General features: G+C 40.5%; 1 protein-coding gene across 4 annotated transcripts in view; it reads left to right on the forward strand.

The window, feature by feature from the left end:
• LOC140741189 (SWI/SNF complex subunit SMARCC2-like) overlaps positions 1–16,098 on the forward strand; it is a 112,403-nt gene that overhangs the window by 79,881 nt on the left and 16,424 nt on the right. For all 4 annotated transcript variants that reach the window (XM_073071073.1, XM_073071074.1, XM_073071076.1 and 1 more), the window contains exons 20-23: positions 5,198–5,456; positions 7,231–7,392; positions 8,097–8,158; positions 9,158–9,281. In XM_073071073.1, coding sequence (XP_072927174.1) covers positions 5,198–5,456; positions 7,231–7,392; positions 8,097–8,158; positions 9,158–9,281 — 607 coding nt within the window. The remainder of the gene's footprint in view (positions 1–5,197; positions 5,457–7,230; positions 7,393–8,096; positions 8,159–9,157; positions 9,282–16,098) is intronic.

A 16,098-nucleotide genomic window follows, 5' to 3' on the forward strand; every position in this document is an offset into this window, starting at 1 on the left:
TAGGTGATTTGAACTTATCACATATTGGCTGGGACTCCCATACTGTAAAAGGACTCGATGGGAAAGAGCTTGTCAAATGTGTTCAGGGAAGTTTCCTTAATTTGTTTGTAGAAGTCCCAACTAGAGAGAGTGTGATATTAGATCTCCTATTAGGGAATGAAACAGGGCAGGTGACAGAACACTGCCTCTAGTCTGGGACGGCACAGTGGTGTAGTGGTTTGCACAATGTTTTACACTACAGAGAGCTTGTACATTCTCCCCATGGCCACATGAGTTTGCTCCAGCTGCTCTGGTTTCCTTCCACAGTCCAAAGATGTACTGATTGGCAGGTTATTTGGTCATTGTAAATTGTCCTGTGATTAGGTCAGGATTAAATCGGGATTGTTGGGCCTATCCAAGCTGTATCTCAATAAATAAATAAAGTGTGGGTTCGGACAGATTGTTTTCTGGCAAAGGTGTTAAGTGCGAGGCATTAAAAGCTTAAATTTTGAGAGTACAGATTTTGTATGTTTCAGAATGAAAGGCAAGGCCATCAGGTTTAGTGAAGCTTGGTTTTCAAGAGACATTGAGGCCCTGGTTAGGAAAAAGGAGGAGATGCATGGCAGGTATAGGCATGTAGATACAAATGAGGTACTTGTGGAATATAAAAAATGCAAGAGAATACTTAAGGAAATCAGGAGGACTAAAAGAAGGCACGAGGTTACTCTAGCAGAAAAGGTGAAGAAGAATCCCAAGGACTTCTACAGATACAGTGCCTTATAAAAATATTCAGCCACCAACCCTTTGTTCACATGAATGAGTGTTAGAACCAGGGATGTTGATCAATTTAACTGAGAATTTATATTTGTGAGTCACTTGCTCTTTTTTTTCCACAGTAGAGCCCAATAAGTAAGGAAAATTGTAAACCATGAATAACTAAAAATCTAAAAAATGAAATGTCAATAGTTCAGAAGTATTCATCCCTTTCATTCAGTATTTAGTTCAGCCACCTCTCACAGGCAGTCACCTCTTTGGATTGGCTTTGCACAATGTGATGGAGCAAGATTTGTCCATTCCTCCTTGTGAAATTGTTCAAGCTGTGCCAGGTTAGTTGGGGAGCAGTGGTGGGCAGCAATCTGGAGGTCTTGCCAGAGATGTTTGATCAGGTTAAGATCAGGACTCTGACTGGGCCACTCAAGGACATCAATTTTCTTCATTTGAAGCCTCCTCCATTGTTGCTCTGCAGAGTGCTTTGGATCATTGTCGTGCTGAAAGACTAACTTCCTCCACAGTTTAAGCTTTCTGACAGAGGCTATCAGGTTTTTATCCAGGATCTCTCTGTATTTAGCAGCATTCATCTTCCCATCAATCCTGACCAGATTTCCAGTCCCTGCTGCTGCAAAGCTCCATAGCATGATGCTACCTCCACCATCCTTTACAGTAGGGATAGTGTTACCTGGCTGATGTGCAGTATTAGATTTATAACACACATACCGTTTAGCATTGAGGCCAAAAGTTGCACTTCCATAAATACCCTTTTTGTGCAAGACATTAGAGATTGTGGAGCCATAAACTTCATCTCCAGTTACAGCCACTGACTTCTACAACTCACTCAGAGTGACTATTGGCATCACATTAGCCTCTCTTACAAGTGCCTTTCTTCTCTGTCAACTAAGTCTAGAGGGGCACCCTGACATAGGCAGTGTAGCTGCGGTTTCATGTTTTTTCCACTTTTTCATGATGGACTGCATTGAGCTCTGAAATATGTTCAGTGCCTTTAAGATAGTCTTGTATCCTTCCCCAGATTTGTGTTTCTCTATTATTTCCTTGAATGCTCTTTTATTTTCATTTTGGTTTGGTCTTTGAAAATCTACCATTCTGTTGGATCTTACAAAGAAAGGGTGTATTTATTTAGGTCTTCTTCCAATTTTCTACATCAACAAATTGGGTGAGTTAGTACAGTGGTATATAGTATCACTCTTGAGGAAAGTTAGCATAGTAATTACAAAGGGGATGAATTCTTTTTCAGCTTCAATTCTGGTTTTTAATTTTTAGTAAATTGTTAACAGGTTTTGGAATTTTTCTTCTGATTTGACATGATGCAGAATGTTTTGTAGATTAGCTCAAAAAATATTACTTCAATATATTTTAAATTTAGAAAATGAGACTGCAAAATGTAAAAATAGATGTGGGAGCTGAATACTTTTTTAAGATGCTACATATTAATAGCAAAAGGATAGCAAGGGACAAAATTGGTCTTCTGGAAGATCAGATTGGTTATGTGTGGAGCTGAAGGAGATGGGGGAGATCTTAAATGGATTTTTTGCATCTGTATTTACTCGGGAGATGGAGACAGAGTCTATAGAAGTAAGGCGAAGTGGCAGCAAGTTCATGAGCCCTATACAGCTTACGGAGGAGGAGGTGTTTGCTATCCTGAGGCACATTAGTGTGGATAAATCACTAGGGCCTGACAGGGTGTTCCCTCAGATCCTGTGGGAGGCTGGTGCAGAAATTACAGGGGCCCTAGCAGAGATATTTAAAACATCTTTGGCCATGAGTAAGGTGCCGGAGGATTGAAGGATAGCTAATGATGTTCCGTTGTTTAAAAAAGGCTCTAAGAATAAGCCAGGAAATTATAGAACCTGATATTGAAGTGGGCAAGTTATTAGAAGGTATTCTAAGGGACCAGATAGATGAGTATTTGGATAGACGAACTGATTAAGGATAGTCAGCATGGTAAGTTATGTCTAACCAATCTTACAGAGTTTTTCAAGGAGGTTACCAGGAAAGTGGATGTTGTCTACATGGACTTTAGCAAGGTATTTGACAAGGTCCTGCGTGGGAGGTTGGTCAAGAGGGTTCAGCCGCTTGGCATTCAAGATGCCATAGTGAATTGGATTAGATGTTCACTTCGCGGTAAAATCCAAAGAGTGGTAGTAAAAGCTTTCCTCTCTGACTGGAGATCTTTGACTAGCGGTATGCTGCAGGCATTGGGTCTGTTGTTGTTTGTCATCTATATCAACGATCTGGATGATAATGTGGTTAACTGGATCAACAAATTTGGAGATGACACCAAGATTGAAGGTTTTGGACAGTGTGGTAGACTGTCAAAGTTTGCAGTGGGATCTGGACCACCTGGAAATATGGGCTAGAAAATGGCAGGTGGAATTTAATGCAGACAAGTATGAGGTGTTGCATTTTGGGAGGACCAGCCAATGTAGGTCTTAGATGGTGAGCAGTAGGGGACTGAGGAGCGCAGTAGAACAGAGGGATCTGGGAATACAAATCTATAATTCCTTGAAAGTGGCTTCACAGGTAGTTAAAATCGTAATGGAAGCTTTTGGCACATTGGCCTTCATAAATCAATGTATTGGGATGTTATGTTGAAATCGTTTAAGAATTTGGTGAGGCCTAATTTCACCAACTTACAGGAAATATACTGATAAGACTGAAAGAGAGGAGAGAAAATTTATAAAGATGTTGCCAGGGCTTGACTTGAGTTGTAGGGAAAGGGTGAGACTTTATTCCCAGAACATAGAAAATTGAGGGAGGATATACAAAATTACGTGGGGAGTAGATGAGGTAAGTGTAACCAGGCTTTTTCCACTGAGGTTGGCTACAACTAGGGTCATGGGTTAAGGGTTAAAGATGAAATGTTTAAGGGGAACATGAGGCGGAACTTGTTCACTCAGAGGGTTGTGAGAGAGTGGAACGAGCAAGTGATGGATATGGGTTTGATATCAACATTTTTAAGAAATTTGGATGAGAGGGGCATGGAGGGCTACATCCGGGTGCAGGTTGATGGGACTAGGCAGATTAATAGTTCAGCACAGACTCAATGGGTCAAAGGGCCTGTTTCTGTACTGTAGTGTTCTATGATGTCTTTCAAGGGACTGGATAGACCATGATGCACTAATAGGTTAACGTTCAAGCCTCTCAACCGTTATTTAAACCTGAGCCAACAGACAAAGCTTCAGATTTCAGATATCTGGTCCCTGCTGTCTGAACTGGTTTCTTGAGTAACACAAGGGGACTAGAATGAAATATCTCTGTTCCTGCAGAAGAGTTCTCATGTACTGTATATTTGCTCCCATAGAACAGTGGCCAGCTCACATCTAATTTGTCTTCACACACAGAAGAGCAGTCTGCTGATGTGCTAAATCTGTGTCCAAGGAACAGGAAGCTGCTTGCTCGTAGAAACCCTTCACCCCCGCAGAAATGCAAGCAGCGTATGGGTACATCCCTCTGTCCACTAAGTGCATCTTGCTGCTCAGAACAGCAATCTGATCATATGTAGCATCTCTGCCCAATGAAGACCAAGCTGCTTCCTAGAGGCATTTTGCTGACAAGTATCAAGTTATTCTTATTTAGCAGAGGTCAGACCCCCCTAGCTGGATCAAGGCAAGATTGCTAAGAAGCTGCTAAACCATGTGGACTTTGTCTGTGCCTCCACAGCATCTGTCATCTGAACCACTGTATATTGTTTATTGGGATTATTACTGAGCTCTTGCAAAGAAGTATGACTGGATCTCAAAGTGTAGATCAAGGTCCTGGTTCAACACAACTTCCTTGCAAGTGATAATGCACTCGCCAACTTTGTTTACATCCAGAAACTTTGGCATAAAGAGATCCAATCATAGACTTTGCTCAACTCCTCTGAAATAACACATCTCTGTAGCAAATTCCTGCCACCTGGTTCCAGACCTAGCACACTATTGCCCACTACATTTCCCTGTGACGCATATCCCACTAAACTATTCTGCTAATCCCTCGCAGTGCCATTCTCAGAGGCACAATGATTAACTTTTGACATCATTGTTATCGTCATTATAATTTCCCTCCCCTTCCCTGCACCCTCATTTCACTCCACTCTTCCATGCTTTTCTCATTCATGATATTTTGGGGGGAGGAGCAAGCCCTGCAAAGACAAAACACAAGATAGCTACACTTGAAACTACATTCATATCCCCTTTAGTGATGCACAACACAAATGATAATGATGTGAAAATAGATTAAATCAAAGGGGATGCTGACCTCCGTGGTCCCTCTTTGACTGAAATTTGAACTGCCAGTCCCAGGTGGATACCTTTATTGGACATGCATTATTTTTGGATGTAATCCAGCATGCTCCCATCTACATAGAATAGATTGAAATAATACATCGAGCTTTGTAGTTGATCACTGATTCACTTCTGTTTCCAATCCCACCCTCCCGCAGGCACTGGAAATGTACAAGGATGATTGGAACAAAGTCTCAGAGCATGTGGGTAGTCGCACACAGGATGAATGCATCTTGCACTTCTTGCGTTTGCCCATAGAAGATCCCTACCTTGAAGACTCCGAGGCCTCCCTAGGTCCTTTGGCTTATCAGCCAATTCCATTCAGCCAGTCTGGTAATCCTGTAATGAGCACTGTGGCATTCCTGGCATCGGTTGTTGACCCTCGGGTTGCATCAGCAGCTGCAAAGTCTGCATTAGGTGAGATGATTTTAATTCTAAGTACCAGTTTGAAAATTGAGTTGGGGGGTCAGGAAGCTCAGATATTTATGGACACTGCAGTACTGTTCAATGTATATACTGTATACAGAGGATATGGAGAGGACCATACTAATTAGAATATATCCCATGGAACACATACAGAAGAATTGGAATTGGGACTGTATTGATCTTCATATATACTGGAGAATTATGACTATTATACATAGAGTTGCTGGCACTGAAATGTATTTAGTAATGTTTTAGGTATTTTAAATCGGTTTATGCTGATTGGAGCATATGGAGGTATTTTAGATATTGTAGGTTGGGCTGTATTGAAAATAATACACACTAAAGTTGTTTATGGCTGTTTACAAATATCTGTGAAAAGAGCTGTACTAGTCATCGGGTGTTGGTATCAGTGATGTGTGTTCCTCATATTTTGTACCTCGGATTGGTATCCCAACATGACCGTTCTGGGTTTCAGGGACTCTGTGAAACATTTTGAGGTTTATATCTCCAGTTGGACCTGGGCTTTGATATTGCAATACTTGAAATTTTAGTTTGTGTTTATAAGGAAGATAAACTAGTGTCTTGATGCAGATGCAGTGGTAAATTTCCTTTGAGGAAGGAAATCTGCCATCTTTGTCCAGGCTTGAGGAGGTGTGATTTCAGACCCATTGGTGTGGTCAATTTGCATTTATTTCAGGGAGCAGTTATCGATAAGCAATAGATGCTGGCCTCACCCCCAACATTCACATCTCAGAACGATGAAAAGCACAAATGATAACTGTGAGAAAATACCCAGGAGGGAGAAATATGGATTGCCATGACTGGATAATAAAAAGAGATCAACTGAGAGATTTCCAAATGCTAATAAGGGAGAGCAAAATAATGGGCTAAAATTTAAAGTGAAGGCCTTTCTTCTCTCAATAAAGTAAAGGATTAGGGTGCTATTGATTGGGTCAGTATCTTATTTCAGGCCTTAACTTTGTTAGACAGGTATTGCTGAGTCAACCATAAGAACTCACTGTAGTCCTTGTGATGAGGATACTTCCATGGTGCCCTTTGGTAACCATACAGTCTGTTCCCAAGACTTTATTATTTTCCATTTGAGACATGGCCTTTTCAATTTGTTGTCAATCAGGGTGGTGGCGAGACTGGACCAGACTAGTTGCTGACGGGTGCAGTCAAGTGCACTTGTGTCACAGTTGAAGGGGTCTTTGAAATGTTTTTTTTTTTTTAGTGATCACTGACCTCTCTGTCCTTGATAAGTTCCACTCTGTTCTTGGCTCTCAGGGCCTTGAGTGTTTGGGCTGTGATTGGCCTTCCCTGCATTGACAAACTTGCACAAACCATGGCTATCAATGCAATTGCCAGTCATCCTAGTAGAGAACCTAAGAGTTGCTTTGTGGATGCCAGTTACAGTGGACTTCAGGACCGTTCAGATTGAGAGTCAACAGGTTGCCTGTAAAATCTAAGAAGAGCTATTTTTGTGGGTTCCTTGAGAGCTTTGACCAAATAGGATTTTTTTCCTTAGAAGTTGAAAGTAAATCACAATATTAGAACAGAAGTTACCATTTTTGTTCAAAATAATTTTAAATTCTCTTCAATCTTAGGACAATGAAGAATAATTTTTAATAGGATATTTCTCATTTTCCTGAACCATTCAGTATACAATTTCATGACTGTATAAGCACCTCTATTAAAATAGGGCATGGGGTATTTATGTCGATAAGCACTTCTCCCATTTTAATTATTGGAGCTTGCTTTGCAGAGGAGTTCTCTAAGATGAAGGAGGAAGTCCCCTCTGCTCTGGTAGAAGCCCACGTAAAGAAAGTAGAAGATGCTGCTAAAGTTACTGGGAAAGCGGATCCAACCTATGGTCTGGAGAGCAGTGGAATTGCAGGAACTACCCCAGATGAACCAGAGAGGTTGGGTGAGTACATATGAATTATCAGGGAGGTTAACTGTAGTCATGTGCATTACTGAAAGGGTGTTACATTCTCCATGAAGAAACAATACCTGGTATAAGAATAAAAATAGAAAAAGCTGGAAAACCTCAGCAGGTCAGACAGAATACTTCTACAAGAGTTACCTGATTTTAAGCTTGCAATTCCGTACACAATGTTATACAGTCCAGTTGATTCCTCATTTTGAGAGTAGGTGTTATGTATGAAAATACACCATCATAATGTCCATGAAAAATTTCAAAGTGTGATCATACATATGTAAGAAACCCAACAGTCAAATTGCATCTCCCACAGACAGCAGCATGATAATGATCAGGAAATCTGTTTTTTGAACTATTGGCTGAAAGATAACTTGGTCCAATGCACGAGTTGACACCTACAATAACGTAGCACTTCCTCAGTCCTGTGCAAGGGTGATTTATACACAAGTCTCTGAAGTTGAATACAGAGTATTCTGACTCGGGTGAGAGTCCAACTAACTGGCCATGTGTTAATCTTCACTTGCATTAAATATTTCAGTTAAGAAATGCATCTCAGACCACTGGAAGAAATATTGATGCCATGTTGCTGAGTTTTATATGTGTTTTTAAAAAAAACACAAGCGATCTTGTATTGTGTTTTAAGCAGATTTCAAACTATTTATTGTGATTTTATTTTACTTGTGATTCAGAGGAAGGCAATGAGGAAGCTAAGTCAGATGCCCAACCATCAGAAGATAAGAAAGAATCAAAGGTAATGTTGCTGTCATTCTCTTTATTGCTGCTTTGTTTTCTCTCCCACTACTGTGCTATGTCCTCCATTGTACTCTCTATTTTATCACCAAAGTACTGATTTTACCATCTTTTTGTCCTTATTTGGTTGGGCGATGAGACTGCTGGGAATTTAATTTCACACACAGTTCCACTTGAAATCTTCAAATTTCAAATAGCGCAGATATACCATAGGTTATTTATTTGCCTCACTGCTGTAAAAGTTATTTCATCCTCAACCTGGAAAGAGCAGATCTTATGCAGCTTATTTCACAACAATCAGCCTATGGATATGAGTGTTAATCAGTAGTTCTGTGCTTCTACCTACTGGGACTGATCGTCACTATACTGATTTAATAGGAGAACCTTCCATCCTTTTCGATCTGCTCTGGAATAGTTCTAGAGAGTTCTGGGCAGCAAACTTCTTGGCAGTGGGGAAGACTATTGACGTTGTTCGAAATTTAATTTAGCATTTTATCTCAATGGGAAACTGCATTGTCTTGTGCAGTACTATGCCACAAATACCATAATATTTAATCAGTTATGAGCTGATAATCTGGACTAGGATTGCACCTAAATTCTCATTTCAAATTTCCAAGTGTGTGCAGACATTAGATAGGATCAGGCTCAACTATTACCTGGAACTTGCAAGCCCTGGATTATTCTACAAAAGAGCGGAAGAAATGGAGGAGAAGAATAATTGTCATCCAAAAATGGTCATTCCATTTATTCCTTTCACGCTATCAATCCCACCCCACGATAAAAATGTGTTTCTACCTTTAATGTCAATGTCAATAGAAATGACTTTCATATTTTGTAATGCAAGAAACATATTTCAAGAAATTGCAACTTCAGAATTGTTTTCAGTGCCATACATTGCGTCATTGTTCCTGCACTCCCAAATAGCCACAGTGGAATCTATTCCAGTTTTGCCTGTTAAATTTTCCAATATCTGGTAATCATGTTGCTGATTTGTTCCAAGGACAACAAGGAAATAGCAGAAGATGAAAGTAAGGAGAAACAACCTGACTCTTCCAAAAAGGAGGAAGAAAAGGGAAAAGAATGTGAACCAGAGAAAGAAAACGAACAAGCTGAGGTAGAAGTAGGTAGGTTATTGTTCAACAACTGCCTTTTGTCACATGAACCTTAAACTTGCCCTCTTCTACTTGGTCCTTAAATGTATTTGCCTTTAAAATTCATGTCTCCTTTGCTTTCTTTATTTGGATCCCTCCATTCAGGTTTCTGACCCTGCCATGTGAAATGGTTCTAGTTAACATCATCACTGATGTTCTAAGTGTTTGTAACTGAGCTAATCTGTCCCTCCTTGTTCTTTTTGATCCATCTCTATCCTTTGACATGGATGACCTCACCATCCATACCCAGCATTTCTCCTCTATCTGAATGAGATTTCACTCACCTGGTTCTCATCTGCCCAGTTGTAGCCAGAGAATCATTTGCAAATGTTTCTTCCCCTGCAATGATACCTTTGCTATCCCCAAGGTTTTTCCCTATACCCACAGGGAACACACTTCTTATTAACATGCTATCCCTTTACAACATCATCTGATAATATAGCACTAGCTTTCATAAGTATATTTACAACATGCAACCCTACTTCACAACATGTCTAGGCCTCTCCACTGTCTTTAAATGGTCAGCCAACTTGTCTGACATTCCAAACTGGATGAGCAGAATTTTCTTCCAAATAAATATTAGAAAAGCTTAATAGCAAATTTCTTTAGTCATCATAGCCACTGTTTGCTAGTCATCAACTCCGTCTGTCTCCCTGGCATCGGTCAAAAACTGAAATAGACTGTTGGCAGCTTATAAGCTTGCTGAATGAGCAAATATCACCAAGTGAAGTTCAACATTAATAAATGTAGGGTAGTGCATTTACGAAGGTGCATGTCCAGGTGGAGTAGAGGGATAAAGGGATCTTATTGTCCAAACACACCAGTCACTAAAAGCTGTACCCTAACTTAACAAGTCCATTAAAAAAAGGTAAAGCAAGCCCCCAGTGTTTCCTTCTGGGGGGATTGAATTGAAAAATGGCTGAGTTATGCTAAACTTGTATTGAACCTTGGTCAGACCATACTTTTAGAGTTCTGCATACAGTTGCCATGTTATAAAAGGTGTATAAAGGCACTGGAGAGGTTGCACAGAAGATTTACAAAGGTCTATGTTATGTCTGTGAAAGGATGACCAGACTGGGTTTCTCTTCTCTTAAGAGAAGGCAGCTGAAGGGTGACCAAACAAGTTTGTAGAATTGTGAAGGGTTTTGCTGTAGATGTTTCCACTTGTGAGGAAGAGCATGACTAAGGTGATCAATATAAGAGAGTCACCAAGTAATCCAATAAAAAAATTTGCAAGAAATGAGTAGCAAGCAGGTGAAACCCATTCCCACTCTGAGTGGTTGAAGTGAATGGTTTAGGTGCCTGTATGGGCATATTGGACAAGCACATGAGGGAGAAGGAAGTAGAGGTAGATTTAGAATCAGCATCAGGTTTAATATCACTGGCATTTGTTGTTTTGCAGCAACAGTACATTACAATACATAATAATAAAATTTAATTAACTTACAATCAGATGTATGTATTTTTATATGTGCGTACACACACAAACGTACGTACGCTTGTGAACCTTGTGGATTTTCTCTATTTCTGCATAAGTATGACCTAAAATGTGATCAGATCTTCACATAAGTCCTAAAACTAAATAAAGAGAACCCAAATAATAAATAAAATGAGAAAAGTTATACTTATTAATTTATTTATTGAAAGAAATCATCTAATATTGCATATATTTGTTGGAACAAGTATGTGAACCTTTGCTTTCAGTAACCGATGTACAGCAGTAACTTCAACCAAACATTTCTGGTAACTGTTGATCAGTCTTGCACATCGGCTTGGAGGAATTTTAGACCATTCCTCCTTACAAAACCGTTTCAACTCTGGGATGCTGGTGGGTGTCCTTGCATGAACTACTTGCTTCAGGTCCTTTCACAACATTCCTATAGGATTAAGGTCAGGACTTTGACTCAGCCATTTCAAAACACTTCATCCTTTTAAACCACAAGCAAGAGAAAATCTGCAGATGCTGGAAATCCGAGCAACACACACAAAATGCTGGAGGAACTCAGGAGGCCATGCAGCATCTAGGAAAAGAGTACAGTCGGTGTTTCAGGCTGAAACCCTTCGGTAGGACTTTGGCCTGAAACACCAACTGTACTCTCTTCCTAGATGCTGTTTGGCCTGCTGAGTTCCTCCAGCATTTTGTGTGTATCCTTTTAAACCATTCTGTTGTTGATTTACTCTTGTCTTTTGGATCATTGTCTTGTTGCATTATCCAACTTCTATTAAACTTCAGGTGATGGACTGCTATCCTGACATTCTCCTGTAAAAGGTCTTGATATGATTTTGAATTAATTGTTCCCTCAACGATTGCAAACTGGCCAGGCTGTGAGGCAGCAAAGCAGCCCCAAACCATGATGCTCCTTCCACCATGCTTCACAGTTGAGATGAGGTTTTGATATTGGTGTGCAATGCCCTTTTTCCTCCAAGCATAGCAATGTGCATTTCTGCCAAAAAGTTCAACTTTTGTCTCATCTGTCCACAGATCATTGTCCCAGAAGTGTTGTAAAACATCCAGGTGGTCTTTGACAAACTTGAGACGTGCAGCAATGTTCTTTTTTGGAGACCCGTGGTATCCTTCCATGAGCACCGTTCTTGTTCTGTGTTTTTCTTATAGTGGACACATGAACAGAGACTTTAGAAGGTTCTAGAGATTTCTGCAGATTTTTTGCTGTTACCCTTGGGTTCTTTTTCACCTCCTTCAGCATTGCGTGTTGTGGCCTTGATGTGATCTTTGCAGGATGCCCACTCCAAGGGAGAGTTGCAATAATACTGAATTTCCTCCATTTGAAGACAATTTCTCTTACTGTGGACTAATGAATACTCTCTTTCAAAATGCTTTGTAGCCTTTTCTAGCTTCACGCATCACTACAATTCTTCTAAGTCCTCTGAAAGTTGTTTTAATTGAGGCATGGTGCACATAATCAGATCTTTCTTGAGAAGAGCAGGCTCTGTCAGTAACCTGATTTTGTGTCTTTTTTATTGGGCAGGGCACCTCCACAACCCACACCTCCAATCTCATCTCATTGATTGAAACACCTGACTCCAAATAGCTTTTGTAGAAGGCATTACCCCAGAGGTTCACATACTTTTTCCAACAAATACATGAAATATTGGACCATTTTTCTCAATAAATAAATGAACTAGTATAATGTTTTTGTGTTATTTATTTAACTGGGGATTGGGTTCTCTTTATCCAGTTTTAGGACGTGTGAAGATCTGATCACATTTTGGGTCATATTTATGCAGAAATAGAGAAAATTCTTAAGGGCTCACAAACTTTCTAGCACCACTGTATGTATATATGTGTGTGTGTGTGTGTGTGAACCCATGAACACTACCTCACTTTTTTTGTTCTCTTTCTGCACTACTTACTTAATTTGGGCACCCCTGGTCAAAAGTTCTGTTACTGTGAATTGCTAAGCAAGTAAAAGATGATCTGATATCCAAAAAGCATAAAGTTAATGATGACACATTTCTTTAATATTTTAAGCAAGGTTACTTTTTTATTTCCATCTTTTACAGTTTCAAAATAACAAAAAAGGAAAAGGCCCAAAGCAAAAGTTTGGGCACCCTGCATGGTCAGTACTTAGTAACACCCCTTTTGGCAAGTATCACAGCTTGTAAACACTTTCTGTAGCCAGCTAAGAGTCTTTCAATACTTGTTTGGAGGATTTTTGCCCATTCTTCCTTGCAAAAGGCTTCTAGTTCTGTGAGACTCTTGGGCTGTCTTGCATGCACTGCTCTTTTGAAGTCTATCTACAGATTTTCGATGATGTTTAGGTCGGGGGACTGCGAGGGCCATGGCAAAACCTTCAGCTTGCGCCTCTTGAGGTAGTTCATTTTGGATTTTGAGGTGTGTTTAGGATCATTATCCTGTTGTAGAAGCCACCCTCTTTTCATCTACAGCTTCTTTACAGGCGGTGTGATGTTTGCTTCCAGAATTTGCTGGTATTTAATTGAATTCATTCTTCCCTCTACCAGTGAAATGTTTCCCGTGTACCACTGGCTGCAATGCAAGCCCAAAGCATGATCGATCCACCCCCATGCTTAACAGTTGAAGAGGTGTTCTTTTCATGAAATTCTGCACCCTTTTTTCTCCAAACATACCTTTGCTCATTGCGGCCAAAAAAGTTCTATTTTAACTTAATCACTCCACATGACTTGTTTCCAAAATGCATCAGGCTTGTTTAGATGTTCCTTTGCAAACTTCTGATGCTGAATTTTGTGGTGAGGACGCAGGAAAGGTTTTCTTCTGATGACTCTTCCATGAAGGTCATATTTGTGCAGGTGTCACTGCACAGTAGAACAGTGCATCACCACTCCAGAGTCTGCTAAATCTTCCTGAAAGTCTTTTGCAGTCAAATGGGGTTTTGATTTGCCTTTCTAGCAATCCTAAGAGCAGTCTTCTCGGAAATTTTTCTTGGTCTTCCAGACCTCAACTTGACCTCCACCGTTCCTGTTAACTGCCATTTCTTGATTACATTACGAACTGAGGAAACAGCTACCTGAAAACGCTTTGCTATCTTCTTTTAGCTTTCTCCTGCTTTGTGGGCATCATTTATTTTAATTTTCAGAGTGCTAGGCAGCTGCTTAGAGGAGCCCATGGCTGCTGATTGTTGGGACAAGGTTTGAGGAGTCAGGGTATTTAGAAAGCTTTGAAATTTGCATACTTGGCCTTTTCTAACGATGACTGTGAACAAGCCAAAGCCCTAACAAGCTAATTAAGGTCTGGGACCTTGGTAAAAGTTATCTGAGAGCTCAAATCTCTTGGGGTGCCCAAATTTTTGCATGGTGCTCCTTTTTTTCCACTCAAAAATTGTACAAAACAAAAATAATACACTAATCTTGCTTAAAATGTTGAAAAGAATGTTTCATCTTTAACTTTATGACTTTGGAGACCAGTTCATCTTCTACTCGCTTAACTATTCACAGTAACAGAAATTTTGACCAGGGGTGCCCAAACTTTTGCATGCCACCGTATATAAACTATGAATCACATGAGTTAAATTGGCTGACAACTAGAAGCAAAATACTGCAAGATATCATGAATAGTTCATGAACCCATGAACAGTACCTCACTTTTTCTTTTATTTTTATATAACCATATAACAATTTCAGCACGGAAACAGACCATCGCAGCCCTTCTAGTCCATGCCGAATGCTTACTCTCACCTAGTCCCACCTACCTGCACTCAGCCCATAAACCTCCATTCCTTTCCTGTCCATATACCTATCCAGTTTTTTTTTTTTAAATGACAAAATTGAACCTGCCTCTACCACTTCTACTGGAAGCTCGTTCCACATGGCTACCACTCTGAGTAAAGAAGTTCCCCCTCGTGTTACCCCTAAACTTTTGCCCCTTAACTCTCAACTCATGTCCTCTTGTTTGAATCTCCCCTACTCTCAATGGAAAAAGCCTGTCCACGTCAACTCTATCTATCCCCCTCATAATTTTAAATACCTCTATCATGTCCCCCCTCAACCTTCTACGCTTCAAAGAATAAAAACCTAACTTGTTCAATCTTTCCCTGTAACTTAGGTGCTGAAACCCAGGTAACATTCTAGTAAATCTCCTCTGTACTCTCTCTAATTTGTTGACATCTTTCCTATAATTCGGTGACCAGAACTGTACACAATACTCCAAACTATAACAGGTTTTCAGGTCCCTGTACCACCTCCTTGATGATAGCAATGAGAAGAGGGAATATCCTGGGTGATGGGGGTCCTCATGATGGTGCTACCTTCTTGAGGCATTGACTTTTGAAGGTGTCCTCAATGCTAGGGAGGTTTGTGCCTGTGATGTAGCTGGCTGCAGCTTTTTCCAATTCTCTGCAGTGAACCCACCATACCAGACAATGCTGTGACCAGTTATAATGCTCTCTATGGTACACCTGTAGAAATTTGCAAGTCTTTGGTAACATACCAAGTCTCCTCAAACTCCTCATGACACATAGCCACTGTCATGCCTTCTTTGTAGTTGCATCAATATGTTGGACCCAGGATAGATCTTTGGAGATGTTGACACCCAGGAACTTGAAACTGCTCACCCTTTCCACTGCTGATCCCTCAATTGAGGACTGGTGTGTATTCCCCCAACTTCTCCTTTCTAAAGTCCACAATCAGTTCCTTGGCCTTGCTGACATTGAATGCAAGGTTTTGTGACACCACTCAAGGAGCTGATCTATCTTACTCCTGCACACCACCTCATTACCATCTGAAATTCTACCAATAGTTGTGTCATTAGCAAGTTTGTAGATGGCATTGAGCTCTGCCTTGCCACATAGTCATGGGTGTAGAGGAAGTGGAGCAGTGGGCTAAGCATACATCCTTGAGGTGCGCCAGTGTTGATTGTCAACAAGGAGGAGATGTTATTTTTGATCTGGACTAACTCTGGTCTCCCGGTGAGGAAATCAAGGATCCAATTAGAGGGTGATACAGAAGCCCAAGCTTTGGAGCTTGTTGATTAGAACTGAGGGTATGATTGTGTTGAATGCTGAGCTGTTAATCAATAATCAGCAGCCTGATGTAGGTACTGTATTGCTATTGTTCAGGTGATCCAAGACCGAGTGGAGAGCCAATGAGATTGCATCTGCTGTAGAAATATTGTGGCAATAGGCAAATTGCAGTGTGTCCAGGTTTTTACTGAGTGAGGAGTTGCTTATGGCCATGACCAACCTCTCAAAGCACTTCATCACAGTAGATGTGAGAGCATCTGGGTGATAGTTGCTGAGACAGCTCACCCTGCATTTTTTAGGCACTGGTATGATTGTTGCCCTCTTGAAGCAGGTGG

Source organism: Hemitrygon akajei, chromosome 18 (genome assembly GCF_048418815.1).
Source record: "Hemitrygon akajei chromosome 18, sHemAka1.3, whole genome shotgun sequence".
Classification (NCBI taxonomy): Eukaryota; Metazoa; Chordata; class Chondrichthyes; order Myliobatiformes; family Dasyatidae; genus Hemitrygon; species Hemitrygon akajei.